The 11,864-nt window shown below is 37.9% G+C and overlaps 3 protein-coding genes across 5 annotated transcripts; 2 read left to right on the plus strand and 1 right to left on the minus strand.

Annotated features, from left to right (window-relative positions):
• The first annotated feature begins 1,079 nt into the window (after window positions 1-1,079).
• Window positions 1,080-11,701, plus strand: LOC113680336 (gamma-glutamyl hydrolase). Of its 3 annotated transcripts, none has more exons than XM_027197357.2 (10): window positions 1,080-1,356; window positions 1,813-1,909; window positions 2,575-2,686; window positions 3,285-3,335; window positions 3,423-3,507; window positions 4,025-4,175; window positions 4,884-4,996; window positions 9,837-9,930; window positions 10,306-10,443; window positions 10,988-11,701. In XM_027197357.2, exons 2-10 carry the CDS (start codon window positions 1,840-1,842, stop codon window positions 11,104-11,106), a joined length of 933 nt encoding a protein of 310 aa, XP_027053158.2. In that variant the 5' UTR covers window positions 1,080-1,356; window positions 1,813-1,839; the 3' UTR covers window positions 11,107-11,701. The 3 variants fall into 3 exon arrangements, with proteins under 3 accessions (XP_027053158.2, XP_027053159.2, XP_089042270.1); XM_027197358.2 differs by lacking the exon at window positions 1,080-1,356 and adding an exon at window positions 1,395-1,460; XM_089186144.1 differs by lacking the exon at window positions 1,080-1,356 and adding an exon at window positions 1,453-1,507 and having other exon boundaries at window positions 1,811-1,909.
• On the plus strand, window positions 5,185-6,519 carry LOC149038892 (uncharacterized). The gene is made up of 3 exons (XM_089186145.1): window positions 5,185-5,432; window positions 5,523-5,608; window positions 5,955-6,519. Exons 1-3 carry the CDS (start codon window positions 5,280-5,282, stop codon window positions 6,376-6,378), a joined length of 663 nt encoding a protein of 220 aa, XP_089042271.1. The 5' UTR covers window positions 5,185-5,279; the 3' UTR covers window positions 6,379-6,519.
• Window positions 6,370-9,029, minus strand: LOC149038893 (uncharacterized). Its single transcript, XM_089186142.1, has one exon. The coding sequence runs from the start codon at window positions 9,027-9,029 to the stop codon at window positions 6,591-6,593; it is 2,439 nt and encodes an 812-aa protein (XP_089042268.1). The 3' UTR covers window positions 6,370-6,590.
• Window positions 11,702-11,864: the final 163 nt, after the last annotated feature.

An 11,864-nucleotide genomic window follows, 5' to 3' on the forward strand; every position in this document is an offset into this window, starting at 1 on the left:
CAAGTCGATGTTTACAACCCTTGACGCATCAGAATAAACCGATTTTAATTCTTTAATTTAGAACTGAAATTGGAGTTCTTCTTGAAATTTTCTTTTTGCCTCAGATTCGAAATTAGCATAAAAATTTATCAGAAGGGTAGAAGCTACCGAGATGAGCGAGATACTCGAATTACTTCCAAAAAGCTGGTAAAGCCGGAAACTTAGATAGAAAAGATATTGAGAAAGTCTACGTGACCCGCTTTGGCACTTGCACAAAACTTTTGGAAATTGCCTGGTATGAGGCTTAAATAGTTCCATTCATAACACGTACGAACGAAGTTCTCATGTCGCCTTTGGCATGACATAAAGGTAAACTACATGATAAGACTCCTCGGAGTTTTTCAGCCGCAGGCGGTCTTGTAAAGTTTCTGTAGTTTGTGAAGTTGCTTGGCAACCTATTTCACAAATGTAGTAAGCAGAGGTTATCCAATTTTACAAGTCGCCAGGTGATTGGTTGACCACTTGAACACGGCCACGCATAACTCACAACTAATTTCCAATTAATACTTCGATTCAGAGATCAGTTTCCCTACCTTTTCGCACTAATAAAATGGTGGATTCAAAACATGACGATCCGAACATTATACTGTCCATATGCCAATAATAATGGCCACACATCATGTGTAGTTAGGTTCAGAGAGATTATTTTTTAAATAATGACCAGAACTGTTGATGATGAACTTTATAAAAAATTAAATATTTAGTTTGTGTCTAGCTGAATGCGGATTTTTAATGAGAAAGAAAGCAATACAGTAACTCATTTCTATCTTGGCAGTTTAGAGGTTCGTCTTGTCAACCACGTCTCCCCTAATAAAAAGATTTCTCTCTATAGTATCGTGTTGATGCAATATTTCTCAGTTGTTACAAACTGTAAGGATCAATCGAACTTTGCTTGTTAGGATATTAACTTCAATCGATGAGACTCAGCTAATATCAAACTCTACTCGAAAACTCGTGTTACGCATAATCGAACTCGTGGTACGCATGGGAGTGAGGCGGTTTCAATGTCACGTTTCTTCTTTACTATTTTGACAGCAGTCATGTTTCATTTTGTACAGGTTACAGGTACCAGCACAGTTTAATTACACCAATGGATGGGAAATTGAACACCTCGGAACGTGAAGATGTTTTCATAATTATCTGGAATTGATTTCATTTATCTACATTCTGCAATGTAAGCTTATTCGTTTTAATTTTAAGCCACCAGGAATCACTTCAGTCCCAGACAGATATTTATTGGAAATAACAAGAGTAGCAAATGGACAAGAAGAATGGCTAAAATTCCGTCTCGTGCCTTGGCTACCACCCAATTCCAAGGTAATAAACATGATAAATAATCAATTGATTGCAAGAAATGTTATTTACAAATAGCAGGTAGCGTTTTGCGAAGAACTGTAGAAGGGGTATGTTATCTGCGCAAGGTAAGGAAACTAGTCAGTAACACCTTCGCAAGAAATCGGACTTTTTGAGGGAACAAAAAAATTGTTTCAAAAGCTTAGAGCTGCGGCTTTTGCAGACCCCAGAGGCCGCTTTTTGTCGTTTTCTTCCACAAAAAAAAACAACAACAACTTTGACTTTGCTCTGTGAAACGTAGTTTGCTTTTTACAAATAAGAAAATTTGTTTTTTCAAATTAAATCCTGTCAAGTCCGTCATACAGTTTTGTCCCTACTGAAGAGTTGTTGGCAGAAACTGCTCAAACAGTTGTCTCACATAGTATATAATCAGTTCGACTCGATCCAGTTAAAAGGTGCTTTGAAATATGCTTTTTACAGCAACTGGCAAGATATCTGAAGAAAGTCATGGGGAACCTTTTTTCTGCAAGAAAAATGGAATGCCAACTGGTTCCAAAAAACAACAGACCAATTATAGGTAAGGTAAAACCGGTAATTTTTATCGAAAAACAGTGTACTTAACATACATCTGAACTAGTAACCTAAATTAGCAATGGCCGCACGTCTTCCTTATGGATGTTTATGAGGGAAAGACATGGCGTCGTAATTCTTAAGACAAATTACACGGGACGTGGTCATGTTGACGCTCCACGAAGTTTCAGTTTTTGTTCGATGTGATGCTCTTCATGAAGTGGTGTAATTTGGAAATTTATTGTGATGAAAAAAGGACTATCGAGGGTGTGTTTCTCTACAAAACAGCAACCTTCAAAAGACAGTTGTGAGCTTATTTTCCCCTGCAGCCAAATTGATTTTTATTTCTCAAGTAAAAAAAAAACCTTTTCAGTCTACAATATGCGTCCTACTCTTCCATAAAATTATACTGAATCGACAAACTTTGTTTTTCAAATTATCAATTATGCTAAAATATCTCCTAATTAGGGTCCATTTGGCAATTGTTCTTGTCCGTTTGCTTCTTTCATCTTACGGGCTTAGCATGCAAATCATTGAATATTTTAGGTGTGTGAAACTTAAATTGATGAAGCTGAAAGACGACGTTTTTCAGTTAATGACACCGACATGTTATTCAAATGCTCTACTAACGAGCTCATTCTTGCTGGGTCACATGACTTTTTGCTCCCCTAGGGATTCTGTCAGTGGATTGTGACGGTCACTTTGCCGAATATGGTAAGTCATACATAGCTGCGTCATACGTCAAGAATATCGAGAGCGCTGGTGCCCGCGTCGTTCCAATACGGTATCCTTTTTAGAAACTAACACTGTGCCAATATAGGCGTACACTATGAAGTAAATTCCTCTCTTTGGGACCAGGCAAACTGGTTAGCTTCCAAGAAGAAAACTCTACTCGCTGGCTAGTTATTCGTTCAAGCTTGACAGGAGTATATAGAAAAGCCTGTGAGATCCGACTGATTCTATGAGCTTGAGAGCTATAATATTCTAGCTTTGCATAACTTTCAATAAAGGGTTTATTTTTCAGTTTACGAAAAGCTTAGTTGCGAGAATACCAACGAAAGAGCAAAATTTGTCTGAGGAATGTTAAGCAATTGTTGATAAACTCACGAAAGTAATTAGAGTGTGTATTGGTTTTCCTTCATAACTACCATTCATGATTGGTGTAAAACTCTCACCACCATCACAGCTTATCAGGTGGAAGAATAAAACCGATCGCAACTTGGTACTTGCGTTTTCCCGCAATTCGGGCTGGAAACGCTTACTTATTTCGAAATCTGAATAGTTCCCTGTCATGGTCTTAAATGGTTTTACGACACTCAACTAGTTAATGCTACCTTCTTTCGCCGTTACATTCAAAGTTCACATCCTTAACAATTCAAAAGTAACGATTTACCAGCGGAAGAATTGGAATCTCTCATTAATAGCATCAATGGGTAGGTTGCAGTACGAAAGACATTAGTTATTACCATTGCACAGGGTAAGATTTCTTATAAGTGTCTTGCTCATCTTCTTTCCAACAGGGTGATATTTCCAGGCGGGGGAGCTAGTCTAGCAGACTCCGCTTACTTCAGCGCTGGCAAGATGATTTATGATTTGGCGATAAAGGTGAGTGGGCTTTGTGCTGACCGAGTTAATGATTATAATTTGGTTATAATCTCTTGTCGTGATTTCATGATTTTCCCGGGGATGGGGAGGGAGGGGGGGGGGGGAGGATCGGAGGATTTTGGTTATGTCCCAATAAAATTTACCCAATCCTCCTAACACTTTTTTTTACTATTATGATGTCCCCTCTTTAGCAGTCACTTTTTTATAAGGTCCTCTCCTCGACCTCTGTTCGCATTGATCCCCCCATCCGTAGCCCCTGATAACCATGTGATCTCGACCAATTATCCGATCCCCCTCTGAGATCTGATGCTCGACTCATTGTGGGGACTTTTCTTCCATTTCTTACTTTTATTTTACCACGCGTGTTACCCTTAAAAGTGTTAATTACTTTAAGTTGGAAAAGGCGTCGATTGATAGACACTTAGAAGACTTACGTGCGTAAATATCAGTTATTTGGCCTGGATACTCTTATTCCTTAGATATTTGGAAAGTAATTTTGTTTGAATATCTGTAACAGGAAAATGACAATGCGAAGGAGCCGTTTCCCTTGTGGGGAGCCTGCCTTGGTTTTGAGATGCTGCATATCATCATATCAGGGTTAAAAAAGGAGGATATGTTGGTGTCATGTGACGCTGAGAATTATTCTATTCCTCTGGAATTCACTGCAGGTAAGAAAAGGCGATTGCGTGATCAGCCAATTGTTACCAAAATCTGGCACAGGAAGTCAAACTGATTGTTAACTACAAAACTTGGTGAGATTTAAGCCGCTCAAGAGGGAGTTAGAGTTATGACAAATTATTATCAAAATCATTAAGATTGAAGGGAACCTCAGGTTGAAAAATACGAGAATATTAGAAATATTCTCATAAAAAGCTCAATTCATCTACATGTAGAATATATATATATATATATATATATGTATATATAGATCTTTTTTACCTTAATTCTCTCGCAGTCAAAAACTCACATTTTTTCGAGCTTGTTTTTCCATTATGTTTACGGCTTAAAACAACTAAATGAATGTATTTTGTGCTTTGAGTCTGAGGAGGCACAAGATAGCTTGAAAAATGATTGGTTGTTTCTAATGGTCAATTATTAAGTTAAAATAAAGACTTGTTCACTTTAAAAAATTAATACTTATATAACGCAGTATACCATGATATGGTTATGATCCAATGCTTCACTCATTGACTGATACATTGAGTCGTCAGTCATGCTTGCTTCGTTTCTTGCTTCCCTTAAATATCTCTGCAGTTCACTTCGAGGGGTTTCCGTGAGATGACAATTTTAGCAATTACCAATTCATTTGATGGATGTCAATCAGAGGCCCCCCATAATACCATAAAGACTTCGTTTCCTCTTCCTTTTAAATACAGATGCGTATACAAGTCGCATGTTTAGTTCTGCTCAAGATGGGGACAGAGTTATGAATATTCTCAAAGAACAGGCTGTAACAATTAACATGCATCAGAAATGCGTGCCACCTGAGGTAGGCCGTTCTAAGTCAAATTATTGATAACCAAACGACTTTTCATCGAATCTTGTTCGGTATTATTCGTTTGCTATTTGGTTTAATTTATTGCATTTTTAACTGCTGCCTCACTCAGGAGTTGCCAGCTTCATGCTGTTAATTGGGAGAAACCGAACACCCTTTTTATGATCACAATCGAGAAAGCCTCTCATGGCCAGAAATCAAGGACAGCCAGCGGTTCCGACCGTAGGCTCATTTTATGCGAATGTTGAATAGCTGCTAAGGTTGCCTCGATCTAAAAATGGCGGCTAAGAAGACGTGTTCCTTTTACCGCGAATTGAATAATTTGAGCACTGCCGATTTTTTTAATGATCAAAAGAGGCTGAAATCATCAGCCAAGGGACCATATTATGAGGTGGAACGTGTGATTTCAAAGAGAAACCGCAAAGGCAAGGTAAGTTGCTTCGTTTTGTTTGTCCGATCTGATGTACTCAAATGGAGTCAGTCAATAATCAGGCTAAAATATATCTCAATTACGCCTTAGGTTGAATATCTTGTGAAGTGGAAGGGCTACGGCTCCCTCTCCAACACTTGGGAACCAGAAGAAAACCTTAATTCGTTGGCACTGAAGTGAGAACGGTGTTTTGATTAAGATAAGTTCTCTCATTGGGCATTAATATGGAACTTGACAGTAGCATTTCTGAGATTCTACGATTTGATCAAATAATTTAGTCACAAGTTCCGATGTTACAATCTTAAAACCCGTGAAAGCAAATATTTTGAAAATTCTAATTTTTTAAATAAACCGATTGTTGTCTTATTGTCATAGGCAATATTTAGTGATTCAATTTCCCTGTTTGATGGTTAATCTTTGGCATTTTTGTATATAAAATTCAAGTACATTTTTCAACTGTACAGGTATCTATCTCTATCTGACCAAAAATAAATTGTCTTTATTGATTTTTTCCCTTTTTAGAGCATATTTAAACCCAAAGCCTACCCAGGAGTTAATTAGTTCAAGTGTGGATGCCTTGCATGCTGCAATTTTGGAAAACCTTGCCTCAAAGAGTTTATCTCCAACAATCATTCCATTCAGGCATGATGTTTTCCAGTATCTTTTCAGGGGAAAGGGGAAAAAAAGCCAAGACTTTGGAAATGTACTGTTGGAAAAACAGGATTTTTCCAACTGCTCCCTTCCAATTGATTGGGACAGACTTTTAGATAACTTGGGGGATGGAACACTAGTTGAATTTCCTATAAAAGTGCGGCTATTTATGTCAAGAAGCCCTAAAAACCATACTGTGAGCAAGGAAAAAGCAATAATATCATCGCCTAGGTATTTTATTGAAAAACTAAGCATTAATTGTAAGAAAAAGCCATTGCGTGTTTCTGCAAATTAGTTTATTTATAAATGTGTAAATGGTTTTGTGTACAATATCAGTATATATAATTCTGATACAAATCAGTTTTTATACTCTTTCTGTCTCAATATAATTGTAAATACCTGTACCTTAAGAATAAATGACAATGTTTTACTATCATGTCAATCCTACCATTAATAAATCTCTGACCTATATACAAGATATGCTACTACAATTCACAGGTGGCATTATTAATTTTTCTTCTCTCGTAGTCTTTTGCTCTTCCTGTTTTCCCTGAGATCATGTTCCCAATAGGAACTTTTCCTTTTACTGTAGGTTCTCTTTGCACGCTCACTGTCGCGTAGATTCCATTGTCTGGACTCAAGCTTAAGAATGTCAGCAGGAGCATCCCATTTGTTAGATTTTTTGTGAACTATAGCCCTGGCCATATCATTGTTTTTTTCAACTCCTTGCCCTGTAAACAGTTTGATAGTTCTATAGTTTTGCAGAAATATGGGAATGTGGTAGACCATAGCATGCATGTATGGGGTTACATTAGCTCTTTTATAGCCATGCCTTTTTTCTCCTAGTGATGTAAACAGATTCACCCATTCCTTTGCTTTCCAGAAGTAGTCATTTATCATTTCTGTGGAGGGATTCCTGCAGGTTACAGTGCTATATATTTCCCTAAACTTTTCCCATACAGTTTTTACTACTTCAACTGTATCTGGCTGAATAATCCCATTGAGTTTGGTTGGAAGTTCATTAAGCAATTTTTTCTTGTCTGACCCCAAGAGGCTAGTAAAATCGTATTGCCCAGACCCTTTCCCATCAGCATTTGTTTTTTCCCATATGTCAAAGGAGACCCCACATGATCGAATTGCTGCCTGCAAATTTTTTAGGTGTTCATTTTTTTGTTGACATTTCCTCTTGTCCCAGTTTTTGCTTCTGTCCCAGTCTAAGGCATCCCGAACCAAATTTTCTATGAGAACATCTGAAATCCTTAATAGAAGGTGCAGTTCATCCAACACTACATGATCGAGCTCTATATGAAGTAGAGGCTCATGTTCACAGCAATATTTGTCATTTTGTTTCTTTTTCTTTACTAGTTCAAACATCTCTGTAAGAGTTCTCCTTAGATCTGGAGATTGATAATGGTCTAAATTGAAGCTTGTGTCCCACCTCATGTCTTTGTGTATTTTGCACCATACACATGCATAGTGTGAGGTAGCACCCTTCAAACCCATCACAAGTAAAATGAATTTGTAATCGCCCCCTAGGAAAAATTCCAAATTAATTGATTTGCCACCCACTTCTATTTTCTTCTTACTTATAAGAGAATTGATGTCCTTGAAGACATCTTCAAATGACTGCCTTAAGGTATTGTAGTGTTCTTTACCCTTCACAACAGCTATGGTGTGGTTACCTTTTGCTGCCATAACTTCATCATCTGAATGGAGTAGGGCAAAACTCATAAGTATGAAACTAGAATTTCTGGTCATTCTCGCCCCATCCCCTGAAATTTTGATTTGTACATGATCCACATGTGGATGGCTTGCCACATAGTCTTGAACCCTGTCTCTCAGAAGGTCAGTGAATGATGTCTGTGCCCCTTCCGTCTCACCGGGGGTGGAGGTGATATGACAGATGTCATTCAGCTGACTTCTCCTTTGCTTTACAAGGTATGACTTTGGCAAGCCATCAACTACCATTGTAAGCTCATGATAAAAGTTGTCTCCAACACAAAATTTATCTAATAAAAATAGCACCTTTTCTACTTTGGACTTCTCCTCTTCAGACAGTGAGTCAAATGCATTTGAGTTCCCATTGTAATTTGACATCTGGTCTTCAGCCATTACTGTGTGACTGATGCCAGTCTTTTGCTCATTCATAGTCATTGACTCTAGTTCCAGTCCAAATGACTTTGCAAACCACAAAGCAGTTTTGGCTCTACACATAAATTCCTTTAAAGTGCGAGACTTCTTCTTCACCTCTGATATATCTTTCCCCACATAAGTTTTGTCTGAATTTTCAATTTTCTCGAAGTAATGTTGGAGTTCTTCATTCTTTGACTGAAGGTTAGACAAACTTTGTTCCTTCTCTTGAATGGCTAAATACATTTCTGCAAATAGCTGTTTACTCTCTGCTTCAAGATGCTGGTAATTCTGCTTCCACTCCTCCAGTTCATCTCTAATAGCCTCAGTTTCTTCCCTCAAGCAAGTTACTGAAAGTGTTTGTCCTTCAAAAATGTGGAATCTTCTCACTTTTGAGTTAAGTTCCTCTCTCTTGCTACCTCCTTTGGCCTTTGCATATAAATTCTGGACCATTCCAGCAATTTTTGCAAGGGTATTGTTTACTTCTTTTCGTATTTGCTCATCAGCAGTTATGGCAAAGGTATGATGAGGAATACAATACTCAAAAAGGTCAACATAGGTGTATTCCTGGACTGCTGCAGGACTTAGATCACTGCTAGTTGATGCTGACTGATTAGGCTGACTTGCCACAGCAGCTGTCTTTCTAACCTTCTTCTGCAACCCTAGGAATTCATGCCAAGCCTTTATCAATGGATAGGGAATATCCACTGCCACAATGACATTTTTTGTGACTGCCTTTGCAGCATAATTTAAAGAGGGGCTTTCGATGCTCAATTTCCATTTTAAAAAGGATTCCAGTGGAGGTCTGTCAGACATTCTATAATTTTAAATTTTACGTCTACTAATAAACGAATTAGTTCCAAGCCAAATCAATGTTCTGAGACTTAATTTCACACTACAGGAATTGTGCGAAGGCCATAAACAGCAAAAAATTTGCATTTTATCACGTTTCTGGAGCCTTCAGTGGCTCTTAAACAGCGGTAATTGCCTATTAAAGCTTCACAAAATGGCGGTTTGTTGATACCGATTTCGGAGGTTTTCTTGTCATGATTAAGACACATGTTTGCACCGCTTTGCAGCCAAATTTTCTCAGCGAGATGCTCTCATTCGAAACTTGAATTTCCGCATTATTCAGATCTATTTCGCCGAATGTTGGAGAACTTACGAGCTTTCAAATAGCTGTGGAATTGAGGAGCAACCTTCGTAGAGGAAGTTAAGATGTGTGGAGTTGGTTCATGGACACGTACGGCAAACTTGTTGGGAATGAAAGTATGTAATCAATTACCAATTTAAGACCGCTAAGTCGCCACGAAAAGCCCAAAAGATGGTCCACTGCTGCCGAATTTTGGCACGTCGTTACTGCGAGCGACTTTGCGTGAGGTATGTTTAGGGTGTTTTATCATGTTTTAGATGTGTGGAACTTGACTTTTCACATGTACGATTTAATTACAAATGGATTTCTTACTTCTCTCATACAAAGCTTTTATGAAGCTGCCATATTTAAAGTCCACAAATTGCTAGGAGTGCGCATGCTTAGGGGCCATGTTGTCCTCGATTTCTGGCCATGAATTTCTCCTTCTCCGTAACTTCCTTTATTTGTCAACACTTGTTTCTGATTCGTAGAAATTCTATGCAAACAATAACACTGTTGGATTCTTCAAAATCCTTTCAACCAACAAGGACCGGAAAGGAGTGGAATTTATCTCCACCGTTGAAGGTACCGAATTTTCATTTCAAAATCTTTTGTAAATCTTTTATTTCCAAATGCTATAAATAGTATTCTTTGTTACATAGTGGCTGTACGCTGACACAAACAAAAGGAGAAACAAGGATGGGGCATACTCGTGATATACATGATGTACTTTCACACGCTCGTGCCAACCCTCTAAATCTGATTCATAGGTCTCACAGAGCTGGAGAATTGCCGCCTTCCAAAGTAGGAATTAATTACGAATAAATTTTACAAGCGAAGGAAATAGGTAAATAAAAAATAGGGCAGGATTCAGGGTCACATCTTACCAGAGAGGTAACAGATATTATAATCATGGTAGATTTTAAATGTCATGGACAACTGATATTTTTAAAACCACAGGCAAGAAGTATCCCATATACGGAACACAGTGGCATTCGGAAAAATGTCAGTTTGAGTGGACACCAAAAGAAGTGATTGACCATTCAGCAGACGCTGTCTTTGTTGGACAGTACATGGCAAATTTTTTCGTTAAGCAAGGTACGTAGATACTTGGTAGATTTTATGCTCTTTGTCAAATACAGTTTAGATTGCCAAAACGTAAAGTTAAGTAACGTATGTTTAAAAAGTGCGTCCAAAGATATAAGAATGAAAAAGCAACCTCATCCGAAATTCCTTGCTCCTCGAAAAAGCGTTCCATTTCAATAACACTTTTATTTCCGAGAAAACAATTTTCTCCTACATTGGGTTTTGAGGTTTCTCGAAAATTAGGATTTTAGATTTTTTCAGCCGAGCACATCACTGCATCAGGGTTGCACTGCCTGTATCTATTCGGTTCTAGAGGTGAACAAAGGAATTTGTTTGAATGTATTGACCTCTAGTAACAGCTTTCTTTTTAACGGTGAATCAATATAGTGAAATACTAGATAGGAAATGCTGTGCTCAAGGAAACAGGAGTTGTTGGGGAGGAGAGGGTATTGACTTCTGCCTCAAACGACTCAAGGTGAGGCTAAATTAGACCACCCCCAATCTCGGCGCGTAATTTCCGTCTGTTGAAATGTTCCCTATTTTATTATATTTACAGCTCGACAGAACACCCATCACTTTGCAAGCGAGGAGGCAGAAGAAAAGGCCTTGATTTACAATTATAAGCCAATTGATACTTCAAAGATATCTTCTTTTGAACAGTGTTATTTCTTTTAAGTACCTTCATTTTACACTGGCTGCGATTTCCTTAGCTCAATTTAGCACGAAAGATACAGGTCTAGGTCTTTTCCGAGAAAGTTTTTTAGAAACTGTAGTTAGTAACACAAGTAAGCGCAGTCGATGACTACAACTGTAAGGTTTTTGGTGATTTGAATCACACATAAAGTAACCGTGTTTACCCGTTAACCCCTAACAGTGACTAGTATCTAATATCTCCTTACAATATCACCCCTAAAACGCACACTTGTCACGAGAATAAAGGAAATGATCACAAACCTGGAAGGCTCTTGATTGTCGAACAAATTTTCCTTAAAAAGATATAGAGACTATCATGGAGAATATGTATACTAGTGTTGTGATGTAAGTTTATTCACTAGTTGAAAATATTTGTATTATATAATGATGTACATGTAGGAAGAATTAAAGTGAAACAGTCATCAGAATGGGATAACACCATAACCTCTCCCATCAGGCGCGCATTATAGCTTGTTATAGGAGTTTCTCAGATCATTTTACTGAGTTGCCAGTGCTCATTAATTTTTATTCGCTGATGGAACAAGAACTAAGCAAAATAAAGCAAAGTTCTTCTTTCCGTCTCTTTGCTGTTATTGTAACCACGGCAAAAAAATCAAATATTCTCTTTGGCAACAAGAAGTTGGTTCCTTGTTTAGTGATGCCTAATAATCACAATAGCTCAGTAAAGGCCATACCTGCTTGGAAAATGTTTTAATGGTAAATTTAGCCATATATCGTAA

The sequence above is a fragment of the Pocillopora damicornis genome, chromosome 10 (assembly GCF_964200805.1).
Source record: "Pocillopora damicornis chromosome 10, jaPocDami1.2, whole genome shotgun sequence".
NCBI lineage: Eukaryota > Metazoa > Cnidaria > Anthozoa > Scleractinia > Pocilloporidae > Pocillopora > Pocillopora damicornis.